This window comes from Chaetura pelagica, unplaced genomic scaffold, assembly GCF_000747805.2.
Source record: "Chaetura pelagica isolate M959 unplaced genomic scaffold, ChaPel_1.0 scaffold123, whole genome shotgun sequence".
NCBI lineage: Eukaryota > Metazoa > Chordata > Aves > Apodiformes > Apodidae > Chaetura > Chaetura pelagica.
The window spans coordinates 3,985,477-4,012,242 of record NW_009953295.1 but is presented as its reverse complement, the minus strand read 5'-3'; the positions used below and the strand labels follow the sequence as shown (position 1 = coordinate 4,012,242).

Below are 26,766 nucleotides of genomic sequence, written 5' to 3'. Positions count from 1 at the left end.
CACTGTGCTGACAACATGCTAAACAGAAATGCAGCTTTTAAAAGTTAAGTTACACTAGGGATCACTTATTTTGGTGTTTGTATTTGCTTGAATAAAATTTAATGGGGATTTATTGTAGCTAATTAGAAGTGGGAGGAAAAACGAGGCAATCTTTGCTAACCATTGTTTGTATTGAAGTGGTTCTCGGATAGTGAACAACTTGATTTTAAAGGTTGACAGTGATCCATCTCCCCAAAACTGCTGCTGGCTACTTGTCTTGTGTTACATTACATTTGCTAAGCGTCTCAATATTGCATTACGGGTTACACAGACTTGCTTGAAAATTACATTGTGGGCTCCTGTAGTCTTATAATACACTGATAAGGAGGTTGGTGAAGCAGATGATTTCAGAATGAGTCCTGTTCAACATTTCTTGTTGATGCTCAGATGCTGTTGAGTAAACTACTATAAAGATTGAATTTGGCTGGAAAAAGAAGTTTATTAAGGTAAAATTTAGAACAGCACCAGAAGCTAGGCAGCTGTTGGTACCTCTCTGCATAGGAATATTTAGTCCAGGAGGACACAAATGTTTGTTTGGCAAACCAGTGCTTTGGTCATACTGACCCTAGGAATCTCATATGCAATTTTGCTTTGTTCTTACAGCTTTGCAGTTAGTTTTGGGAACATAATCTTTAAACTTTGCAGGACTGTATCATTTGGCCATCTGAATTATTGTAAGAAACAACACAGTGTAATGATTTTAACCTATAGTATTTTTAATCTGTGTGGCAGCTTAGACTGGACCGCTATTTGACTCATCTTCAAAAGTAATTCTTCATTTAATTTTTGCTAAATTCTGGATGTCTTGCTCTGTTCAGAAAGGACAGCCAAGAAAGCTAGTGATCTTGACATATTCAGCAATAAGGAGACTTCAGGTGTCATTCTGTGTATACTGTGTCCAGCGTTTGTGCAGTATCACTGAAGCCTGTAGCTAACTGAGCTACCAACCTGTATTTAGTTTTCACCTTCACAGTTCTGTATGATCCAAATCTTTAATACATGGTACTTTGGCTATGTCTTGCTAGTTAAGGTGCTAGTAATTCAAACATTTTTTTTGAAAGCTCATTTCTGTGGTATAGGTCATTGCTGAGTAGTTGACACATTAATCTTAAAGATGCTGCCATGAACTGAGGATGTGGTATGATCTCTGTTTCAGAAGAAGGCTACTGAGACACAGTAAAATAATACATCTGAGAATTTTTTAGGTTTGGACTACTATTGCCTGACTTTAAAAGTTCTTTTATATTACTTTATACAGTAGAGAGTAGTTCTCACTGGCATCATTGACAAAATTAAATTTGAATGTTTTAAATTTGGAGACTTTTTTTCATGCGGTCCTCTATTTCATATCTTAATTGTTTTTTTAATTTTTGCAAAAAGTGAATTATATGTCCCATAAAAATAGTCTCCTGTTGTTACATGATGATTTATTCCCAGGGCATGTTTGTTCTGTGAGAATCCAATGGAAAAAATAGCATATTATTCTCTCGTTACAAATTACATTTGTGTATTCATAAGGGTGAATAAAGAATTAAGATTGTTTAAGCAGCAGTATTTCTGATTATAAACTTTCTCCACTTCATAGTTGTGCTGATTTTTTCATTGTGTGTGTCTGTTGCTTCCTGGTATTAAAATAAGGCAAACAAAAAACCCCTACATTGTCAGTAAAGTGGCAAGTAGTCAAATTACATGGCATAGGACCTTTATATTTATTGCTTACTCTTAAGTAAGAAAGTGGCTGGGGATTGTCATTCTGTATGGATCCAAGTTAGGTCCAGTTTGCGCAAGATGTGTGGTTGCTTATAGGCTTTGCAAACACCTTTAGACAGCTGAGGCATCCTTCTGATGCCTTTGACAAGCTCTGGGAATACTTTCCCTTCCCAATTTCATTTTCTGGTTCTGTCTTTACTGCTTCTTACTAGATTTATTTTGAATTTCTCAGTCTGAGTTCCAGTTTATTTACCCTTTCAGTCATAGTTTAGAAGAAATTGTAATCATCTTCCCTGTTCTGTGTTCTTCCCTTCTCCCCACAGGATCTGATCCCTTTGTCCTATTAAAGCTCCCTTTCCAGTTTTGTTATCAAACCCAGTTCTGGGTCTTAGTTGAGTGGGCTTCATCTCCTCTTGGCAACTGAAAATTTCTGTTCTGAGAAATGCCTTTTGGCAAATCCCTGTTTCCACTTATGTCTGCCTTTTTACTTGTTTCAGCCCTTCTTCAGGGAGCATAATTAAAATGGGCTTGCTACTTAGAAGCAAGATAAAAGAGGTATTTCTGTGGCACAGAAGCATCCTTCTGTTCCCCATATTTATGTATGTCACAGTGTTGGAGGGACCTTCCATTCAGCTTAAACATGATAGACAAAGCACACACTATTCAGTCTCATTTTAGTCAAGCTTCTTGGTCATGCTGTTAGGGGTTCCCTGTCCTTTAGTCCAAATTCAGCTTGAATCTTTCATTTAGTTTAAAGGTTTGGTGAATAGTTTTATGGCAATTTTAATTAAGAAATAGAGTTGCAAATCTGGAAAGCTGTGGAAGAAATGATACTTTTGTTGTAAATGTTTTAAGTTTCTAGTTCATAAATTCAGAAACCACAAATACTAACTTCTTAGTAAGATACTAAATTATTCTATGACAGTCTGCACAAAAGGATTTTTTTTAATAACTGAAATTATCTGCATTCTTAGCAAACTTTGTTTCAGATTTAGACCCAGCTCAAATATATTTCCCAATTTACTGACTTTCAGGCTAGAGCACTTGCAGCACTTTGCAGCTTTTACTTGTAAACAAAACAAAAATAGACTTCCCAGTCCTTATGACTGCTGATGATCTCATAGCATGCCAAAGCTAACTTCAGTTGAATTTTTGGTATGTTTAGCCCAGCAGTTAATTTATTTTCCTTACGAGTTCTGAATATGATGAGACAAAGCCTAGGTGATGGTTGGGGTTTTCACTCCAGTATAGTTTCTGCACTTAAAATTACCAGATTTATTAATTAGTCTAATAACCTTTTTTCCTCTGATCTATGGAAAGGAGTTTAGATGTTCAGTGGTGTATGTCAAAAGCTGTCTTTTAAATTTGTTGATTTTGTTGTAATGTGGAAAGGATAAAGAGAATGTCTGTCTGGGACACTAGGAGTTTCTTTATGCAGCCATGCAGAAGTGTACATAGCCAATGTGTCTCTTTGAAGAAGAAAGCAATGGTAGATTGTGAATTTGCACACACTTGGTAAGCTTTCAGTATCTAATATTAAGAACTTAATATTATTTCAAGCAACCCTGGTGTTACCATCAAAAGAAGTAACCCATCTTGAAACTGAGAATCGTTAGAAGATAAGAAGATGCAACAACAAAAAAATACTATTGTGTGAAAAATAAAAATCAGAATACCTTGTGACATGTAGCTTGATAAGGCCTGAAAACTACATGTACTTTCCCCTCAGAAAGTAGGATTTCCTTGATGTCTAAACCCTCCTTGGCAGAAGGCTTCTTTTCCATTGGGGAGAAGTAGATACTTCTTGCTGGTGTGGGTTTTTTGTTGGTTTTGTTTGTTGTGAACCTGTAACTACGATATACCTATGATAAATGGGAGTTAGGGTCGCATTCCTCTGTATTTTCTTAATTTTGATCACTGCACTATGCTGGATAGGTTATGGAGGTAATCCTGCTCTCCTCCAAAATAACCTGGCTTGAAAAATAGCTGGAATTTCTTCAGAATACACACTGAGATTTTTTTTTTTTTTTGCTGAGTATTTCCATTTTATAACAAAGACACCAGAATTTTGTATGGGATGGGAGTTTTGCTTTTCAGTTTTCTCTCGCCAAGAGCTTGTGTCTCTGACTGGGTAGTCTCAAAACTGTAGATAAATTCTGATAACCTTTAGTGTATCCAGAAGTATGAAGAGCATACTGAGGCTGGAATAATGGAATTTTCACTAGAAATCAGTTTTCATTGTGAATAATAACAGCAGGGGGTGGTGTGTGCTGTGGGATTTGGTGTTTCTCTTTCCGAATAGTTTTCTTGGAGTCTTTCCTAGGCATACTCTTACAAATTAGTTGAATATTTACCAGTCATTTTAACTGCTAGAAGTGAACCTTTAGTAAGACATTGGTGTGGAAAGGCGGTGGAGCTGTAACTGCTGTATTCTTCGTTAGTGTCATGGTTTCTGAGGGGATTCTTCTTGTTGTTCAGTGATTACTATTCTCTGATTTTTCCCCAGTTGTATTCTCTTACGGATTAAATGCAGTGTTTTTCCCCAATGTTCTCCAGTTTTTCAGTGACTTGCGTAATTTCAGTCACACAAAAGCATGGTCCAGGACAGGCAGCACGAACCTGACCCTATGCAATGCAAGGTTAGATTGTGGGGTTTTGAATTGCATATTGTTTGGGGTAATATTTTTCACTGTATGTTTTCATTACATATACGAAAACTTAAGCTTTTGAAATTATTTGATGCCATGGTATGGTGTTTGGTCGATTAAATTAATAGAGAAATTGTTATAATGGAGACTGTTCTACTTTTTAAAAAAAGGCTACCAATAAATAACTGATTACTGAATTGCCTAATCTGTGAAATAATTATTTGCATTTAATACTTGAATTTGCTGAATATCACAGCTTAAATATTTGGGTTTGTTTTATCACTGTAACTGATGTGAGCTTGCTGGAAGCTTGCTTTTGCATGTTAAACTGATGAATGGATTTATTAATTCAGTATTATTAAACTAATGTGCTTCTAAAATTAAAGACATTACGGATTAAAACAGCCTTTTTCTTGGTGGTCCACTGACCACAAGCTCAATGTATTGTTTTTCCAGTCTCATTACTATCTTTTTGATACTCATGGAAAAAGATAATTTGCAGGAGTCCTTGAGTACAAGGCCTTTCTGCTGTTGAATTGAAAGTAAGTACTGCGTTTAAAAAAACTATGACAATGAAACTGCACTTCCTGTGTGGTTTGACACTCTTGTGAAATGAGGTAGAATGGGAGGACAGTGTAACACCTAGAATTCATCTTTGTGTGGCACATGGGGTTCCAGGGTTCTGGAACCTCACAGAGTGGCTCTAGTAATATTTTTGTGCATGACACCGATTTCATGTTGATAAGTATACCTTCTTTCTTTGAAAGTGTCTGATATTGTCTGTTGCCCTTCTGAATTACATAGTAAGTGTGATTAAGAGTTAGGCTTATAAAAACCTCTGGTGTCTGGGAATAGTGCAGTAGAACTGCCATTTGCTCAAGTGAACCTTTGGAGTCTCTGCTGTGGGCAACATGGAGAACAGGCAGTGTTTGTGTACTGGTAGGTTGTAGCAGTGTCCTTAAAAGAGTGCTCTGTCATTACTTTTGGGTAGAAAAATTAGCAGAATTGAGGATAGAACTGCCACTGCCTTTTCATTCTACACATCAGTTCCACTGTCTCCTCACTTAGGATTTCTTTGTGCCACCACCAGGTCCTCATCACTGCCATGGCATTAGCCACTGTTCTTTATGCTTCTCTGAGCGGAACTTCTCTTCTGTTCACTTTCCAGCGTGTCCCCAGTATTTGGGCATCTTTTTTTCCCTCATTCCTTTTCACGGAGGAGAGAAAACACTGTGAAGTCCCGCCTCTTAGGAGGTCTCTGTTGTCATACACCTGGATAGTAACAGCACTACAGCAGCCTCTAGTGGCTTGTTGGTTTGCTGAACTTCGGGAAAATCCCAAATCGAGCTCTTCAGCCAGGCTTTTAGGGGAGAAGTTTTGCTGCTGACTGAATGCAAGCCACTTCATTGTCTCTTGGAAGATCGGCAGTAGCTTGCAAATACCAGCTGTTCACAAAATGCAGCTAGGGACTTCTCAGACTCTGTAACACCATGTGCTGAACTATATTTAAGTCTAAGTGTTAACTTTCTTGCTGTTCTTTTTAAATGGAAACAGCCATTATGTTCTGCATTCTCATTATTTTTTCAGAACTGTTTTGCCTGGAGATACCAAGGAATTAGTGCATCAAGTGTTTTCAAGCAAAAAATTAATAGTATTGTTTAGAAAAATAACTTCTGCTGTGAGCTTTCTCAAAGTATGGTGATTACTTATTAACTTGTATATAATCCTATAGCTCTTTCACTTAAGAGCTTTACATTCTGATCTTTCAAAAATAGTAGTTGAAAAGCTCAGAGTGTTTCTTCCTAATGTCTTTTTTTCTGATGAAAATGTCTTAAGGCATTCTCAACCACCTCTACTGTTTTTGCTGTAGTGTTGTTAGCTTCTGTGGTAGGTGAATAGTATTGACACAGAAATGTGTAGTTGCAGTTTTCAGTGGTTCTAATTAGAAGGATGTTCAGCTGTCTGTCAAAACAATGCATGTACACTGTAAGAGCTTAGAACACAAAATAGCAAGTTGGCAAAAACTAATTATCTGCTTGTGCTTTAAGAATATGTTACTTATAAAATAAAGATTTTAAAGTTTGTCAAATATTATGTCACAAAGAGTGCCATTACATAGTGGCAGATTTGTGACAAAATGTGAGTGGTAGCAGTAGAGACTTCTGGTGTGATTTCTTCCATCCTTAACAATAAAAGGCTGTCTGTGTTTGTAAACCTAATAAAAGTTGCTTTCTTCAACAGGCTGGACTAATTGAAGCCAATGGAGAGCTTAAGGTGTTTATAGACCAAAACCTAAGTCCTGGAAAAGGTAAGAACACAATTTTTGTAAGACTCAATTTTGTGATCTTTAGTTGTTATGCTTATTAGTCACTTTAAACTACATTCTTAGCACAGTTTTTTTTGAAGCTTTTCTGACATTGTATATTATATAACCAGAAAGCAAACTAGATTTTCTGTGGTTTATAATTGTCTGTAAACTGCATGTGAAGTTCAGTGGAGGTTTGTCATACCATACCATATGTGATTTTCTTGTTAGTGTAATTTGTGTATTTTATAAAAGTGAGGGTGGTCTAAAACATCTTTTGGGACACTGTGTTTTACCAAGTGGGAAAAATGCAGGAATGTAGCAGTTAAAAGTGGGTTGTGACGGTTTTTGTGATAGTACATCTGCATTGCTGTTAGCCTATCTGAAACAATATTTGGGACAGAACTCTCTTGGACTTGTAGATAGTGACTGTGCATGTGTGATAGTGTAATGTAATCAAGCAGTTTAATAAAACAGAGGCTGTAAATGTAAGTTCAATATGTAAGCTCAAAACCTAAGTATCTAAACATTTGGGGAGTTATGTGCTGTACTTCACAGTTAGTATAGTTGGGGGGAAAAAATGGAAGTACTACTGAGTTTCAGTTGTCTGCACTGGTAGACAACTATGTCATATAACCCCTTTTCTGTAAACTGAACATGCTATATGTGAATATTAAAATTTTTTCCCCTGTATTCTTAGGGAAAGGCTGTTTCCATAGTGAGACTGTAGAACTGTGCTCTGATTTCCAGTTAAGCATCTTATTGCCAGTTTATGGATTTTGCTGGCAGTGTTGGTTTTCAGCTGAATAGTTTTCTCCAGTGTGTTTACCTACTCTTTGTAAATAATTGTGTATGTTAACAATCTTTAGTTTGACAGGCTAACTAGTCACTATTTCTTAGATTGCTCATCAGCTCTTTGTCCTCTGGATTTTCCTTGTAGTCAGCCTTTGAGCCTGTGATGGTTTTAATCAACTTTAGTGAATGCAAGGGATGAAAATAGTTTATGTGACTCCAGTCATATCAGTAGTTTTTCTGTGCAAAGTCATGTTTGTGGTTCACAACAGATTGTGGTGAAATGGCCATTTTCTCTTGCTGTTGGTTCAAATTATGATAGTCTGGTTTATTCTTGTGTGTGACAGACAGTGTGCTTTTAAAGCTCTACTAAGTAGGGTAAAATTTATTAGGACAGTCACCTATTTCTTCTTGTCTAATGCTTTCATAAACCTCACTGGTGACAAATCTGTTGACTTCCTGTGCTATTGGGTTATGATAGTACTCTCAGATTAACCTGTAGTCCAGCTCAGCTGAACTCAATTAGTACTGTTGCTCTAATCTTTTCTATACTGTTTCAGTAAAGCCTGTTAAGCATTTATTTTCACAACTTGCAGAACTTCTAATTTCTACCACCACCAATGTGTCTTAGTTTTCTAAGTACATCTCTTTGAGTTTCCCTTGTCAAAAATACACATTGCTTTACAAAAATCGGACTAATCTGCTGTGATCTACTCTTGATGGAGAAGGCACCAATGGTTGAGCAACTGACATTTATTAACTGGTCCACATGTATATTTGTAAGCAGTCACACATCGTGGAACAAAAAAAGTGTACAGATAGATTAACCTGGTCCTTAATTGCTGTATTATTTTCCCTACCCTCTGGGCAGTAAAACTGATGTTTTTGTTAGGGCAGATAGGCATCTGTGTCTAGACCCTGTTAAAGTCAGTAGAGAGTCGAAACACCAAGAATTGGAAATGAGAATCTTCTATTATTTAGCTCTTAACATAGAACTGGGCAAAATAGAGAACATTTAATTATTTGTAGAGCTTCTAAAACAAATTCAGGTGATTAAGTAGTTGATTATAGGCCTGCAGCAGAGTCAAGCTCTATTCTTAATGTATCCTGCCACAAATAATGCAGGCAAACTAAGTTTATTTCTGCACTTCATTGCTTTTAGGGGAGTTTTGTAAAAGTTAATGGACAGAAATTTATTCTTAATATTGAGAAGAAACAACTGTTTTTCTTAATAATTTTGTTTCTTGTATCTAGCTTGTCTGTGTTTTATATGTGAGCTCTGTAGTCTTAATCAGAGTTTAAGACAAATATTTTATCACTGATGTATTCTGATATGCATCACAATTTTTTCACTTAAATAATACTTGGTTTCTGTTGCCACTTATAAAATAATTTTTAGGCTTTTTGTGTAGTCTTTAAATGTTGGAATTTTAAATGTAACTACTATACACAAAAGTACTATGTGCTTTCTAAAAGTAGCTGTCTACAATACATGCCATTATATTAAGAAGTCCAGTCCTCTGCTGTCTTGTGAAGGTTGTGCAAAATTTCTCTATTAATTTCACAATGAGGAGGATTCAATCCACAGCAGTAGATAAAAAACACAGAGTAAGCTTTCCACAGAGTAGCAGAAGTGTAGCTGGTGTACTTCTTCAGTTGAATTGAAAGAATCTTTCTGTTCTTCTCTGATGGACATTATAAAAAGTGAGGGTTTTTTCTTCTTCCGCTTTGAATTTGTATTTCTTAAAAGGAATGTTTTTTTTCTGGAAGTTGCAAGTCAATCACAAGGAAATTTTGATAATACACTGTTACTTATTTGGGATCAAACCTCAATACAGTGTCAGATGAGGGATTTGCTTAGCCTACTCTGATGACCCCAACAGCAGTAGTATGGCAGGCTCATGTACTTCAAGAGAGAATGAAGAACATGGCTGTTTTTGAAATTCATTCTCCTTGTGCTCTCACAGCACTCAAGGTCTTTGGATCAGTAATATGAGAGGGTTCGTTCCAGCATCTTTTCAGAGCAGTCCAACTTTGAGACCCTCAGCAAATAGAGAATGTAGCCTCTATGACTTGCTTCAGTTTCCACATGTTGCCAGCCAGATGTAAGAGAAGCTCAGCTGTTAGAGAAACAAAGCTCTTATGGGAGTTGTAGAGGACTTGTCTGCTGGGTTATAAGGACATGCTTGCAAAAATACAGTTTGGGAGAAACAGAACAGAATACTTGTCTTGAAGTGGTTCTGTAACACTTCATCAAAGGTCTATAAAGTGAATATGGGACCAACTGGTAGGTATATGAATCATGTATGAAAGATAAGCAGAAGTTGACTTTTCTGGCTGAAACAGGTTGTTATGCAACCTGTTCTTTATAGCCTGAACAGCTTCTGCTGCACAAAATAGCCTGTGAATGGACTTCTGTAAATTTTTAATCCGCACTGGCAGAAATCTGGGAACTGTGCACAGGTCATTTTTAGACTTATTTTGTTACGGTATGTAGCTGTTATTTCTTAGATGAATGATGAAAAGGGAGTATCACTTACCTTGCTATGCTGAACAGTTAGGCTGCACAACCACTTCTTGCTCAAAAAGTCCTAAAGCTGTAGAACCTCGGGGAGAAAGGGTTTGTTAGGGAATACTGTCTGTATGCAACTTCTGTCCTTATATCCAATAATATCTGCTGTCAGAAACAAGTTACCAATCTAGACAGACTTCTTTACTTCAACTGATGGAGACATGCTTCAGTTTAATTCAGTTTGGAGAGGCTGGTCTTAACCATGAACTCCAGATTAGGATTTTTGTTTTGAAAAAGAGACTGATTTTATTTGTTTTAAGAGGAGAAAATAATAAAATAAAAAATACAAAATTGTGGAGTTTATAACACATGGAATTTTGAGTAAATTGGTCATGGACACCAATTACCATTCTAGAAAATGTTCTAAAACTGTTTTCAGGAACAGCTTTACTGTGGAATAAGAGAGTATCAGTCTTTATATATGGTAGAAATTAGCTGGAAGCTTGTGTGTTCTTCCTCCACTTCTTGTGCAACCTCCAGAAGAGATTGGGTAGTAAACTCGCCTGTGTTTTCTCATACCCCTGTGTATTTCTATTAATGGAGTGTGACACCCCATTTAGCCCTGTAAAAAACACTTCCATGGAGCTGCTAAAGCAAGGTGCAAGTTTTCCCTTGTGTTAAGGTGACACCATTAGCTCTGCTCATTGGGGAAAATTTTCTCTCTGCCTCCTTCTGTTCCTTCACCACTAAGAATATAGTCTAGAAGCCTAAGCCTTGAAGGTAAGTTAAGTATCAGTGGAGCAATACACCAGTTTTATCTAGCCCTGTTTGTTCCAAGGTCATATTATTTCCCAGGTCTTAGAAACATTTAAGAAAGTGTACCATCTAATCAGTTTTTCTTAATGGATAAATTTGTTTACTCTTTGAGTATTTGCCAGTTCTTGGATTAGGAAACTTGGGTAATGCAGGTTTTCAGCATGTTTGTCTGCAGGGTGGTGCTGTTGAAAAGCTCTTAACTTCTGGGAGGTATGACATTTGTTATATCTTAGTGCAGCTTTCCTCTTTAAGTGCAAGGTCTGTGGAGTTGATAGTCTGGTAATGTCTAAGTGACACAAATCTCCAGATTTTGTCTAGGGTGATTTGGTGTACTACAAGTCTGACTGTGAAAGGTTTGGTGTATTTATTAAGCAGAGAGGTAGTTTTCTGGTTCAGGAGATAATCAGAGATGTATGTAACGTGCAGAAAGTGAGATAGGAAGATTTTTGTTTCAGGAAGTCCTAAGCAATGTCAGGTGCAAATGTTGTTCTGCCAGTGAGTTGCCATGGACAGCAAAAGGTAGCTGTATATCCAGATGTCCCTTCACTGATGAATTCTCTTAAAGCTACATGGTTTTATGTCAGCCACTTGTCCTGTGCTGTGGTATCTACTTCAACTGTGACATTGTGGAATGATGCTAAATCCTGTTGGAAGCAGTTGGAAGTTTCCTTGGCTTATGACAAAATACTCATTTGCATTTTTTTCCCTAAAGCCTCTGTTACTGAGAACATCATTACATGGGACCCTTTCTGTTGCTTGTTACCCTGTATTCAGAAATGGGTTTTGTAGAAATTGTGACTAAATTAATACTAGCAAACCCTGAAATTATAATCGGAGGGAATGTTTATAAATGTTTCAAAGGTCAAGTAAAGGGTACACAAATAGTGATTTATTGCTCTATTCTTTTTCTGGCAATAATAAAAAGGATTAATTGCTTTATCGAGGACATAGTAAGAGAACAGTTTATTGTGGGCCAGAATTCCAAATTGATAGTAATAGTTTGCTCCTTGCATACCTGGGTTACAAGGCAAGGATAATCTCATTTGGATATTTTATTATTTTAGTTCATATCACAGAATTGTAAAGAGTTGGAAGGGACCTCTAGAGATCACCTGTTCCAACTTTCCCACTGAAGTAGGATAACCTAGAGCACTTTACACAGGTCTGCATCCAGGTGGATTTTTAGTATCTCCTGAGATGGAGACTCCACAGCCTTCCTGGGCAGCCTGTTCTAGTGCCTTGTTCCCATTGTAAAGAAGTTTTTTCTTATGTTTAAATGGAGCTTCCTAGGTTCCAGCTTTCCATTCTCCATGTTTCCATTCTGGGATTAAAAAAAAATAAACAAAAACATTGTTAACTCCTATCTTTGTTTTGGAATATTAACCTGGGTAATTGCTTAAACCTGAAATATCTAAAGTTCACTCTGTACATGGACTTTGATAATTATAGTTAGAATTACTCTTGAAGGTTGGAGAATATGTATGGGTTGGAGAGAATTTTTAATAGGTGCAGAACCACTAAAACTTACTCACAAGTTTGAGTCTTCTAGAAGTTATTTGACAATTAATTTGAGAGACTTAGAAAATTGGCTGTTCAGGGAGGTTTCAGTTTGAAGAAAACAGTTACATTCGGGTCCTTGTTAAAGTCAGTGTTGAAATATTAAATAGAACACTGTTCAATTCTAATCCTGCCCATTGCTTGTGAAGATATTTGAGTGAAATAAATAATCTGCTTCAGGTGAGTGCAAGGGAAAAGATAACCAATGATACTTAATGTTGTATTGAAATGAACACTAAAAAACTACTCGGAAGGAAAATGTTTATCTTCTGGCATGCCAGTAGGTGGCGTTATTGGTACATAAACTGAAAATACTTTTTAAGGATATCTAGCTCTTTTCACCGTTTAGACTTTAAAATGTGGCATAAAGAACTTTACTTTTGTTTTCATTTCAGATTTGGTCAAGTACCTAATTTTTAAGGTGTATTTAGACTCTTACATTCCTACACTGCGTAACTTTCTCTTGTTCTCTTTATTTCTGTGACAAGAAACATTTGCATTGTGATGGTTTTGTTAATCTTATTAGCAAGATCAAACTCTCCCTGGGTTTTGGCAGTGATTGGAATTGTTCCTCTGGAACAGAAGTAGAGATCTATTTCAGAGCCTGTGATTCATGCTTTAGAAAACAGACCTATGTCTGAACATTGATTATAAAATGCTTGTTGTATTATTGCAGCAGTGGTAATAGAAAAAATACTAATTTCTAAAGTTAAGCTGGTGAAGTAAAACTTGCAAATTGGAGTGGTATTTGGAAAAGTCTAAAAAGATTTTTTTTAAAAGTCTAAAGGTAGATTATACAGTTTATTTCAACACAGTTTCACAAAGACTGGTTTGTAATAGCTAGAGCAAAATATTACTGGTATCTAAGGATGATAAGAGTCACCTAAAAGTCTGAGTTGATACAAAAAATTACTTAAGCACTTACTAGTACTGCACACTGGGGAAGATTGATGTCTTTGTAAAAGTGCTTAGAATTGCTATATGAGCACATTTGTTTTCTTAACAGGGTGCTGTGACTTGTTCAATAAGCAGAAATATTTTTACTTGACTTGGCAGAGAACTGTATGTTGTCAAAGCTTATGGTAGATTGATACCTCAAAAAAGAGTTCAGTGGGTTCTGAGATTTAGCATATAATTAATTATAAAATGTCTGTTGTTTGTAAGAGACGTTACAAACTGCAGTTTCACTAAGACATAATTGTCAACTCAGTCTGCTTTCCCAGATCTTCTAAGTACACCCTTTATATGTATTCTCTTTGTCTGTGTGTGTATATACATACACACATATGTATGTAATCTAATAACCTAAAAGTAGTCAAGTTGATGCTTTTGTGCTGAGGAGTGATTTTCTTGGTAGGTGATGGGGACCGGGGGCTTACTGGGTAAAATGCAGTCTAATGGCATCTTTACACTAATGTTTTATCATAGGTGTGTCTTGAGGAGTCCTGTTGAATTTGGAAGAAGGCAACAGTTCAGGCTCAGTGTTTTAGGGTAGTTTTTGTAAAGCAAAATGCACAGGAAACACTGAACAGTCCTTGAGGTAACTGCTTGGAATTTAATTTCACCTTTCACATTTCGTGGTGGGGTAAAATGAGATCGTTGTCAAGCACTGCGTTTGTCACTTGAATGCAACAGCTTTATGAGTTTGAGGCTTTAGTTCACTGTTTCCTGCTGTCTTGATTGAAGTAGAGAAAGAGGTGGAAGCCTGGCCCATACTTCATACAGGAAAGTTTTCTTGTAATGATTTTGGTATGGTACCTTGTTGTTTCATCACCTCTTGTTCAGTGATAGTTGTGTAGAGAAGTTGAGGACTACCTTCAGCTTACCTGGTTGTGTTCTGACTGGTGTACCAGCTTTCTGTAGCACTGCAATTCTCGCTTTCTCCAATTGAGTCCAGTTGTGACTACAGATGATGTTCTGAGCTGTGTTTCACTTCTGTCCAAAGTAGGATTTATTCTCATCTCTATCTTGGCTTCAGAGATTGCAGACCTGTGTTTGAGCTGCTTGAAGATTAGGACCATTTTTAGAACTCTCGCTCTCCAGGGAGCTTTTTGGGTTCCATTATTTGGAGTCTTTAAAGGCCTTGAACAGCATCCAGGAAAAGAGTTGGAAGGCATCTTTAAACCTCTAGTTTTGAATTATTTGAAAATTCAGTTTTTCTTTCTTTTTGCAGGAGACGCAGATGCATTGCTCTTGCTTTATTAGGAAAGAAGGTACTAGTAAAAGTGCACTGATCTGTCAGCTACATGGCTGAACTAGACAAATGCAAATTCCTTGAGTAGGGTAGTAGCAAATAAGAGCTAACTGAAGATGGTATGAAGACAAGTAGGCCATGACTAAAGATCAGTGAATCTAATAAAAGTTCTTGTAGAACACTATGGCAGTATCTGTAATAAGGCCTGTGATTTGCAGAGACCTTGAGATAAATCTATTCTGATAACCCAGAGCTTTTAAATTGAAAAAAACAACTTTGCAAAAAATGATGTAAACTTAAGCTACTTTACATTCTTGTAAAGAGAGACTGCTCACTTTTTTATTTAAAATTCGATAATTTTTCAGGCGGTTTTCTACAAACACCAGTTTGGAGTTGTGGGTCTGGGAAGAGAGTGACGTATTGTACAATTAAAACTAGCTTGCCTTTTTTAATTTAGGATTTTGTTTATTATAAGTAGTTGGTTTGATTGACAGGCCTGGACCTGGAATTAGCTTTGTTTGTGTTTGCTTTACAAAATGGTTACAGTATGGAATTTTGTTAGTGATGTAGATGTTGGATTCATTCTCTTTCATGTAATCTTTATCATATGCATCTTAAGCAGTAGTACTCTGGCTTTATAGAAATTCTATTCCTATTGACATTTTAATTCCTGAAATAAGGAATGTAACATTATGAATGGCACTTGGCCTCCTCAGAAGTGACAATCACTAGCGTGTGTCCCTTCCTTATACTCTTTTTGTTAATTGAAAGTCTTGCTGGTCTTTTTTTGATTTCCCAAGAGACTCATTGGGCTCTTCAACTGATTCTCACTTAGTTTTGAGTTTTATCCGGTAATCGTTTATACTGTTATCTTTTTGAGAATGTAAGTCATGTTTACATGTATTGAGACTGGCTTAATCGCTCTTATTGCCCTCTCTTTCACAAATAAAGAAAACATAAAGACAGATTACATCAGAAAATGGTACTGAACCTAGAAAGAAGGGGATTTCTGCTCCGGAGGCAAAGAATACCTCAGCCCAACAGCTTTGATCTGAAACACAGGATTCAAAGGTAGTACTGTCACATGAACCAGAGTTGTCAGATTTTAGACAGATCTGCTGTTTTGTCTGCAGAGGGCACCCCTTCCTCTAATTTTAACAGTACTGTGTCTTTTTCTGTGGCATGTCAAGTTACTTAAAATGTTCATACTTGTCTATATCACCAGTCTGGTTTACTGCTAAAATTCTACAAGGGGTTCTTTCTTTTTGGTAAATTTCTTGGGTTTGTTTTCATGTGCAAGCAAAGGACCAGTTCCAGAGTTCTGCCCTAAATGCAATCAGTAACCGAAGAAGGCTATTTACTGCATACTCTGTATAAAGAGAGCTTTTACTTGGAACAGTTTGTAGACAGATAAAGAATAGATTTTGTTGAAACATGCTGCTAATTTTGCTATGCAAGTTTGAGATTGCATTACTCCTTGATCCTATCAGTATAATTATCTTTTGTTTGGCAGCATTCTAGAACTTCATATTGATGAAGTTCTACTTTGATTTAGGTTTAGTGATTGCTTTTAAGTTACTAAGGATAGTCTTCCAAACTGGTGATGTTTGGGACACTGAGGTTTTAAATAGTAGTTATATCCCTTGGCATGATTTTTTGTGTTCTTTTTGTGGCCTTTTCCATGTTTTTAAAGTATTTAGAAACAGGGGAAAAAAAAAAAAAGAAAAAGAAAAAAAAAAATGTCAGGAACTTACAGTATTATTATGTTTGTTTTGAAAAAGAAAAAGATTTGATGCCAGGAAAGGAGGGTGTTTGCAAACTTGTGGTTTAATTCTAAATGTTGTTACTCAAATCATATATTGGCCACAAAATACAGGATTATTTGGCTTGTAGTGTTTGCTGTAAGAGTAGCAGTAATTAAAAATTATTAGTAACATTCCTTTGAGAAACTGAACTGTCAGTCACTTGTGAATCTAAGTTAAGTTATTTCTGCTTGTACACTTAAGAACCAAACAAATCACACAAACCACTGTGAAACCAGAGCATTATGAGCCCGTGATGAAAATGCAGGTAGATAGGCGAAAAATGTTTGTACAACAGGTACATGAGAAAACAGTAGGATGTACATGAGCAGTGATAAATTGAAAATACTCTCAAAAAAACCCTCAATTTTTTCTTTTATTTTCCCGTTGTTGAATGTATATACTCTTTCATCTTTAGTATGATACCTTTTATAGGTTGACTTTGCTTCAAACTGAAGTGTGTGCTGCTCTTCTTCCAACTGCATTTGTATTTCCTTGCCAGTCAGTTTGTGCCATGTAGACAGAGGTACCTTGCAGTTTCTGATCGCTCAGTTGCATGATTAATTCTGGCACAGCACCACAGAAATGTTTAATGTAATTAAAAACTTTAAAGAAGCATAGTGTGTACTCTTCCCCTCATGCAGAGGTCAGGAAGGCCAAGGCGCAGCTGGAGCTGAACTTGGCAAGAGATGTAAAGAAAAACAAGAAGGGCTTCTACAGGTATGTAAACCAGAAGAGAAAGGTTAGAGAAAGTGTACCCTTCTGATGAGCAACCGTGGTGAACTACTAACAACAGATGAGGAGAAGGGTGAGATTCTCAACAACTTTATTGCCTCAGTCTTCCCTGGCAACTCCTCACAGCTCTCAAGTTGATGGCCCACAGGACAGAGACCAGGGAGACAAAGTCCCTCTCACCATAAGTGAAGACAAAGTTTGTGACCATCTTGAGGAACCTGAACAAACACAAGTCCATGGGACCTGATGAGATGCATCCCAGAGAGTCCTGAAGGAATTGACTGATTCTAGTTGCCAAGCCACTCTTTATGGTACTTGAAAAGTCATGGCAGTCAGGTGAAGTCTCTAGTGACTGGAAGAAAGGAAAGATTACGCTTACTTTAAAAAGGATTGGAAGGAGGACCCTGAGAACTACCGACCTGTCAGCCTCACTTCTGTCCTGGGGAAGATCATGGAACAGATCCTCCTAGAAGGCACATGGAGGACAGGGAGGTTATTCAGGACAGCTGGCATGGCTTTACTAAGGACAAATCCTGTCTGACCAGCCTAGTGGCTTTCTATAATGGAGTGACTGCATCAGTGGACAAGGGAAGACCTATGGATGTTCGTTTAGTGATAGAAGGATAGGTGACATCATACACCTATTTTTTTAAGGACTCAGATAACTGTAGATTAATAAGTCAGACTTGTGTTAGACAAATTAGTTGAGTGCAGAGAGAGGAGGGAAGTTGTAAGTATATGGATAAATATAATAATGGACAGGAGTTAACAGGACTTTTCTAGAGGGAGGGGGAAAGGTAAGTTATAAAGTTATGTCTTTTCAAAGTCGTGCTTGGAAAGAGTCAACAACCATTTGGATAAGAGTTATCTAATCAGTGCGATGTCCTTGAGTTTCTTAAAAATAACAGTAAATCCCCTTGATTATCAACATCCTTAATCAGCCTGTTAAAGAAACCAAAGGTGTCATAGAATGGGACGGTCCTCCCATAGGTTAATAATTGGTCAAAACCAAACCAGATACGGTGAGGACCCCAACAGAGCTATTAGTACTCAAGAAAGATCTTGAAGTTGTTCTAGGTTACATTATGAAAATGTTGAATTGGTGTTTGCTGGGGAAGAAGCAAATTGAATTCTAAGAATTACTTGAAAGAAACGGGGAATAAAATAGAAAATGTGCCATGGAGTTTTACAATAACATACAGTGTTCCTTTGACACAGATAATCTGTCCATCCCTGTCCTCTGCAAAAATAGAAGGTAGGAGGACTAGAAAAAGTGTATGGGCAACAAGACCTGTCAAAAGTACAGCAGGGTGATTAGTTAAATGAGTCATAACTTTGGAAAGCAGTCACAACTCTTTATTTTACACTGGAAATACAATGTTTGAGTTGTTTCGTTGTTTATTTAAAGCAGTGAGGAAGAGGTGTTTAAAAAAAGACATGTTGAACTCCAGGAAGCTGAGAAAAAGACACATAAGCACTAATAGTCCAGATAGTTTATATTGCTTTACTGCATTCTGCAGAGGAGAAGAACACAAGAAAACAGGCTACAATAGCGATGGGTGTTTTTGAATAACAGACTTAGCGTTATGAACTAGATAGCTGCTGCTGTCTGAAAGAGCTCTAGAAAGTTGGTTAATAATGGAAGAATGACAGGCTAGTGCATCCTGTTCAAATCTGGGAGACTCAGAATAAGTTCTTGCATGAAGCTATCAGTTTAACATGGAATAGCAGCTGGAGAAAAAACGGCCTTTTGGAAAGCGAGCTTTTAAACAAGATAGGAGTTGTCCCTGACTTCTGTAGACTATCTGAATGCCTAAGAGGGATAGTAGGCATCAAGGACTCAATAGGGCCCTTTCCTGATACACCTTACCTAATGCTTCTGTATTGGATAATGGGAAAAAAAGGAAGAAGAATGGGAATTGTGACGTCGTTCTGCCTCATTGGGTGCTATAAAAGTGAACCGAGGGAAAGGACTACTAAACCTTTCATCTGACAACCAAGTAACACGTGCCAGCAAAATGTCTCCAGTATTTTAGATGTGTTTGCCCCGTTATTCTTCTTTCTGTAGTCAGTCTTAGTTTTCTCTTTTTTGTTCATTTTGTTTCGTTGTTTTATAGTTTGTTATTTGGTTGGTTGTTTTTTTTAACTATGACAGTTGTTTATTTTTGAAAAAATTATTTTATGTTAGAGGATACCTGGCTTGGTATTTTTGTAGTTGAATTTTTGTTTTACATAGCTTAAGTCCTGCTTACCTATAAATGGTGATAGTGGCTGGCTTATGAACACGAAGAGAGCAGATTTCCCTGCAGGTTTGGTATACTGCGTTGCCTGTCTTTTGGTCAAATATTGGTTATTGAGGACTTGTTCTTTAATTCCCTGTTTTCAGCTGGGACAGGGCACTTAGAGAAAAGTTGAGAATGTTCTCTTGGAAGGACCTGTGCTAACCAAATTTTACCCTTCTGAGGCATGTTGCTCTACAGGAGATAGGTCGTGTGCTGTGGCTTTGGGTGTGTTTTTCAGGTGAAAATATTTCAATAGTCAGCAGAAGATAGGGGTAGAAGAGGGAGTGGATTATGCTTTCTGTCAGATGCCCATAATCTCTCACTCTGATTTGAGAGAGAAATTGAAATACAAGGAATTAAAACACATTCATACTAGATCACTGACCTGTAAGGTTACATAGGATGAAGTTTGAGAGAATGTATCATGCATCTCTACTTTTTTTGTTTCAAATGTGTTTATATTAACTCAGTGCACTTCAGGGCTAGTTTCTATTAATACACTTTGCTAATACAGCTGAAACTGGAATTGCTGAAATAGTAAGTGGCTAACCTGAAGGTATTTATTTGTATTTGTTTTAGGGGTTGTTTCTCTATTGGCTGTTCATCCTTCTACAGTAAATACGCTTGGAAAACAGCTCCTGCCAAAAACATTTGGACAGTCTAATGTCAACATTGCACAACAAGTGGTAAGGAGACTGCTGTGTTTTTTGGTTTTGGGGCTTTTTAGGGTTTTTTTTGTTTGGTGGTGTTTTTTGTTGGGTTTTTCAAATTGCTTGCACATACTGTAAATCTGACTTGCAACTTGCAATTTGGTATCACTTGTCACTGGCAGATTGTCTAAGCTCATTTCTAAGTTTAATACAAATGTTCTTTTACGTAAAGAAATGCAAGGATTACTGTCAAAGTGGATACCTGAATATTCAGATGGCTTTACCTTTTGCTAGTCTTGCCAATTAAAATGAGTGGCTCTTTCAGATTCTGCTTTGAAATTCCCTCATAGGGCTAATGGAGTCCATTAGCACATTTTCATTGAGATGAATAAATGGAATAACATTGAAAACAGAGCTGCATTTCTTAGTGCTTAATTTAGATTATCTTTTGCTTAAATACTTACCGTGAACTTTGTGTGAGGTTAATGAAATAAGATGTTTCAAATAATCTAATACTTCATTAGGTTATGAGAAGTCACTTTTATAGTGATCAAAATTAAAACTTGGTGATTTGAGAAGAGTGGGGCTCAGTTAATCTTCCAGAAAGCAACTGTAATATGTAAATATCTGACATGGAACATGTTGTATTTGGGTTTCTTGATATAAAAGCAATTTCACATCTGCATTTCCCAACTGTAAGCTCTAAGGAGTGTTTTACAACTGAGGCTACCTGAATGAATAAACTGTAGCACTTGGTTGTATGACTGTTGCAACTGTCCAGTCCCTCTGCAGTAGGCAGTGTTAATTAACTGTACTTGGAAACTGTTACCCTTTTCAGATAGTCGGTATGGTATAACTGTCAAGTTTGAAGCAGTAAACAAAAGAAAATCTTCAAACCTCTACATCCTTCCATGTTCTTAATTGAATTGCATATTGAATATCACTATGTTTTAAGTCATAAGCTTCATATGGCTTGAAAAGACTGTGTACATACTAGAGTTTAATGTTGAAAATGAAATGTTCTTTCAACTAACTTATTTGATATTTTCTTTAAGTACCAAAACCAGGGGATAATAATGAAATTACAAATTACTGTTTTTAAACTTTTATCAGCGAGTAAATTAGTGTTTACAGCAGTGTTATTATATGTGTAAAATAAACTTTTATCTCTTCCATCACAAGTTCAAGTAGACAGATCTTCATCAGTGTTGCCTGTGGTTAATTTTACATGGTTACATTATTTTTAAAAAACTATTCCAAAGAATATCTGTTCTTAATGGTGATTTTGTTAGTATGATTTACATTTGCAATAATATTTTTTTCAGCACTTGAATTCTTAGTCTGAACTTATTAGCATTATTTTTTTGTGAAAGGGCCCATATCAGGGTATTTGTATTGGCTGCTGTCAGCCAATATGTTATTAGATGCTTAGTTGTATGGTGTTAAAGAAGAGATGGAGGTTTTGTTTTGTGTGTATAAAAGGAGAAAATTTCTGTTGACTTTACAGTTCTGAAGGGGATAGTAAGAACTATAAAAAATTACCTTTAGAACTCTGAAAATTAAGAGAAGCTAAATGTTTTACCAGTGTGTAAAAATGTTCTTGGGAAGCAGAGTTGAGGGGCTTGCGACCCTGCTCAACTTTCTAACCTTTGAGTGCTAAAAACAGGCTTTCAATACTTAGGTACTTAATTTTCTGAGCTTGTGTTCTTTGTTGAGGTAGTCTCAAATACTGTTTCCATATAAGTTTTTTCTGTTGAGTATAGTGAAGGGGACTGTGTGAGTCCCTCTTGCTGTTCTGTTCTGTTGCCCTGATCTTACTGATTCTTAAGGATCTGAACTGTAATCTTGTTCTTTTTGGAAATCAGGAAACTTAAGAGGAACAGCAGACACTTCTTTTTCTATTTTTCCTTTCCCCACCCCTTCCCAGTCCCTCTGTTTTTTCTAAACCTGTCATCTCTAATTCTGTCTACCTGCTTTCATTTTAGGGTATTCTTAGTGTCTCAGTACTACTTCGCTCTTTTAATTTATGCTTTTTTCATTAAAAGTCATGGTTGGTTTTGGACTTGTGAATAAATTTAGAGGCATTAACATTTCTATTAAGGAGCCAATAATACTAAGTAGTTCCTTAGAAGATCTGCAACTCTAGACTGTAAGGTCTATGTTAATAATGATACATTAAAGCACATAATTCTGGATAGTTCGCAGGCCTTTCTGAGTTAGAATGGGAATGCAGAGAAGGTTTTGAATGTACTGAACAGACTTCACTTTTCCACTTCAGAAATGAGACTGTGAATTTGTACAGTCTCCGTTTATTCCTTTGTACTGTTGAGTATTTCAAGACACAACTGAGCACAATAATGTCTAGGCTTTGCTGCTGCCAGTTTTTCTCCCAGCTGTAATTCCACCCCCTCCCTGTACTAATTTGGCTTTAATCTTACTGCAGTCATACAAATTCCAGACGTGGTACCAGGGTGATGGTGGAGTTGAGAAGTTGGAGAATAGAGTGGGACCTTCTAATTTTAGGCTCTGCAAGCAAGATGTTGAATCATCTCTTCCAGTACTCCTCCTTATTCCTCTTAAGAAGTAAAAACAGGCTAACAGCTTTCCTGTTCTCTGTATTGTTTACAAAACTTGCATAAGCACACCTGTCATTTTTTTGCGGTGAGATATTTGGTAAACTAGACAAGTCAATAGTAGAACTGATAGTATTTTCTTCACAGGGAGAAAGGGAGCTGTTTCACCAACATCCTGTGCATGTTTGGCACTCCTCAGCTTCATTCTGTTTCCCACAAACAAATTTTTGGTTATGAAGAGTAGCAGGGGAGATAGTTGACTTTCCATAAGAATTAGAAACACTTTACGTGGAAGTAAGCTACTGGAAAGGTAGAAAGACCCAAGATTTTCCAGCTGTCAGAAGTGGATGTAACAAACCTGTTTGTTAACTAGTGAGAGAGTTGGCATAATACAGGGTGACAGTGGGGAAAAAGCACAGCTGTTTGTCCTTTCAGGCAGCTGGTGTCACAAAAATGTAATACTCACTAGACTGACTCTTGCATTCTGTATTTAAAGGTTATTCAAATTTGGTTTGTTTTAATTGTGTTTTGAGATGTTCTATTTCATTCTTGTTGGGGCTGAACTATTGAAGGTAGCCTCAGCAAGAAAGGAAATTTTGTTGGTGAGGCAGAATGTTACTGCAAGAAAATACAGCAGGCTTGTGGGGTGTTACGAGTTTATGTTCATTTGATGTTTGTTTCACTTCCCTGATGTCAGGGATGCAACCAGCTGTTTCCACTGAGAGGTAAACGTACCCCCAAAAAGTGGGTATGTGTTTCTATACAATAAAAATTTGCACAGTATAATTTTGTTTTCCTGAAGAGGTATTCTCTAGAAAGTTAAATTTAAAACATTTCAGAGATTAAAAAAATAATCTGCAAAAGTGGGAGTTCTGCTTCTGCTAGTGTTCACAGAGGAGGAGAGTGTGGCTTTGTGTATGGATCATGATCAGATCAGCACATCTTCAGGACTACTTACCTGTAAACTGGATGACTTTGATCAGCTCAGTGTGTGCTCCCAACATGTATAGGATTAAATGGTTTTGCCTAAATTGGTCTCACTGTAGTGATCAGGAAAGTTGGCCTGTACTCTTCCTCACCACTAACATAAATGTATTTTGATTTTGACTTAAGTGATAGAAACTGACCGTAGGAGAGAATTTGGTCTTTCTTGAATCAACTCGGCATTTTCTCTATGCTTTTGCTGATTTTTCAGATATTTTTGTTTCCTATGTCAATATTTTAACTAATTTACTGCAGCTTCTTTATAGGCAGTCTGGGAGGGATTTCTTTCCTTTTTTCTTTTTCTGGGGGGAGCTTTGATATAATCTAAGTTAGTATAGAACAGTATAAAAAATACAGCAACCATGAAAAGCTCAATTAGGAGTGATAAAACATAAATGGTCATTGCTTAGGAAGTGCTCTGACTATATAATATGTATTCTGAAGATTTTTCTGCTGGTGTAGATAAATGTAATGCACCTAATAAAGTAGGTAGAGAAGCGTTATTCATGTGTGGATAATGCATCATTTGAATAATGTAGCGTCTGAAGATCTTTGACAACTTAGAATTGTTTTCAGATTATTTTATCTTTCTGTAGGTTATTGGTACACCTCAGAGACCTTCAGCGCCAAATACTATTCTGGTAGGAAGTCCACATACACCTAACACACATTTTGTGTCACAGAACCAGACTGCAGATTCTTCGCCATGGTCTGCTGGGTGAGCAAAAAAAAGTTCCAAAAGATTAAGTTGCATTGTGCTCTTTGTGATAGTGTATGTACTCTTGAGGCTAGCAGTGTGAGAGAGACAGTCTGTTCACCTTTCCATCAAGAAGACTTCAGCATTGAAGTATACTGTACTAAAACCCAGGTGCAGTCACACAGGAATGAATACTCCCTGGTTTGTCATAAAAACAGCCAGAGTATTTTCTGTGAACATTGGTGAATAGTTGCATGTTACTTATCTTTAGACAATTTAGCTCCTAAAAGGACAGAGGAATTAATCTGACTTGAGTCTATGATTCAGTTTTTAGTATGGCATTTCTCTTTTTGTGGAGTATTTCCAAACAGTAAAAAACATTTCAGATTGAACAAATGTATCCTGAAGTATCATTTGAAAGAGGAATGAAGTTCTTACTGGAAAAAAATACTAGATGCCATGAATGCATTCTTGTGGTGTCTTTTCTCATTCGAGCTTGTATTTAGGTAGAGGTCTCTTGTTAATTGTAGTTGCTTTAAAACTAAATTTATCATCAGTGCCTTGTAACACAAACACATCTCTTCTTCAGGGTTATACTGCAAAATGAGATGTAGAGAATTGAGAGGTTCCATTGCTGATTCTAATTTTGTTGATACTTAGATAATTTTTCCCCAAGTTACAAGAGCTTTTTTTTTTTAAGGTATGCAGAAAACTGCTATATTTCTTTTATCTGTTTTAACTTCAAAGCTTTTGGAACAACTTGTAACACACTATAACTTCATATCTGTGCTTTAATAACAGAGTAATGTTTAGCAAGTTCAAATAGTATCAGATTTTGTCTAGTGGTTGTTTGATATATGTAGAACAATTCTCAATCTTATTTTCTGTGGTCAAACTAGATGGGGTATTTAAATTTATAAATTTAAATTAATAGAAACAAATGAACAAACAAAACCGGAAATAAACCCCAAAAATGTTATCTCCTGTAATTCACTGTTCATGTTTCAGCATTTATCCCCCCATCCTTTCTTGTCTTGAACATTGAAAGGCATTATTTGCTGAATTCCTCCAGGAATATCCCTATTGTTAACTTACTCTCTGCTACTGGAGCTACCAGAGTTGCCAAAAGGATGAATTTTTACTGTGTTTCAGCATCAAGATATTAGAATTGTTATTTTTTCTAAACTGTAGAGGAAAAAAATATGGAAAAAAATGTTGGGAAGGGGTAAGAAGCAGAATAAAAGGGAAGGTTTGGTTTTTGCAGCAGTGTGCCTGTATTTGAAAAAGAGACATTAAATATTCCAAAGTTCAAATCTTCTTAAAATATATATTATACATATATTTAGGAAGCGGAACAAAAAAGGAGAGAAGAATGGCAAGGGTTTACGTCATTTCTCTATGAAGGTTTGTGAGAAGGTACAAAGAAAAGGAACCACCTCATACAATGAGGTGGCAGACGAGTTGGTTGCAGAATTCAGTACCACTGATAATCACATTTCACCAAATGAATCAGTAAGTATATGGGAGGTCAATTACGTGTGAACTGAATGGGGGAAGAGAAATTTCTTTTGAGACTTCTGTATTTCTTTTCTGACTGCTAAATGAAACAGTTCAGATGTTACCTGAGCTTATGCATTTACTGTCATATGTTTATTTTCAAATATTTTTATCACAGATATGTTTTTGATTAATGCACTATGTCTACAGCAGGCTTATGACCAGAAGAATATTAGACGACGTGTCTATGATGCCTTAAATGTCCTTATGGCCATGAACATTATCTCTAAGGAGAGGAAGGAAATCAAATGGATTGGTCTACCTACTAACTCGGCTCAGGAATGTCAGAATTTAGAGGTATATGTATTAGGAAATTCAAAGTGGTTTTGTGTTTGAGTAAATGTGTTTTGATCTAACATTTGCATGTGATCTAAGATAGCAAAGAAAAATAGTGTCGTCCCATTTGACTCATTCTTTTTTATATGTATTTACAGAACACATATGTAAACTTCCAGCTTGCTTAAATATATATATTTTGTAGTTCTTCTGTGACAAAAATGCAGCTCTGGCAGAGATTTTACTGCATACGTTAAATGGTTCTGAGTGAAAGTTAATCAAAATTAAAGATTTATGTGTATTTCCAACATTGCAGTAGTAGTTCTTGAGAGTCAGGAAGATTTGTTTTCTCCAGATGCCAGACAAAGAATACATTTGTGATGACAGGTGTTGCAAGTAGATCTGTGTGTATGTGTGTGTATATATGCATTACTCATATCTGTTTCTGACATTTGTCTTAGACGAGCATGGCAGACGTTTTTACTGCATCTCTTGGATAAGAAGCAAAATGTTTTATCCTGAAAGGCATTTGTAATTTCTGGCAGGATTTTTTCATTATTATCCTGAGATTTGCAGGATAGTAAAACTACCAAGGTTTACTGAAATAAATTAACTTTATCAGAATAGAATGAGACTT

At 36.5% G+C, this 26,766-nt stretch overlaps 1 protein-coding gene across 2 annotated transcripts in view; it reads left to right on the top strand.

Moving 5' to 3' along the window:
* The window catches only part of TFDP1 (transcription factor Dp-1), a 40,862-nt gene that overhangs the window by 5,725 nt on the left and 8,371 nt on the right, over window positions 1-26,766 (top strand). Inside the window, exons 2-6 of one of the 2 annotated variants that reach the window (XM_009997908.1) lie at window positions 6,639-6,705; window positions 19,972-20,078; window positions 24,196-24,317; window positions 25,643-25,808; window positions 26,004-26,150. In XM_009997908.1, coding sequence (XP_009996210.1) covers window positions 6,639-6,705; window positions 19,972-20,078; window positions 24,196-24,317; window positions 25,643-25,808; window positions 26,004-26,150 — 609 coding nt within the window. The remainder of the gene's footprint in view (window positions 1-6,638; window positions 6,706-19,971; window positions 20,079-24,195; window positions 24,318-25,642; window positions 25,809-26,003; window positions 26,151-26,766) is intronic. The other variant, XM_009997909.1, reaches the window with a different exon arrangement.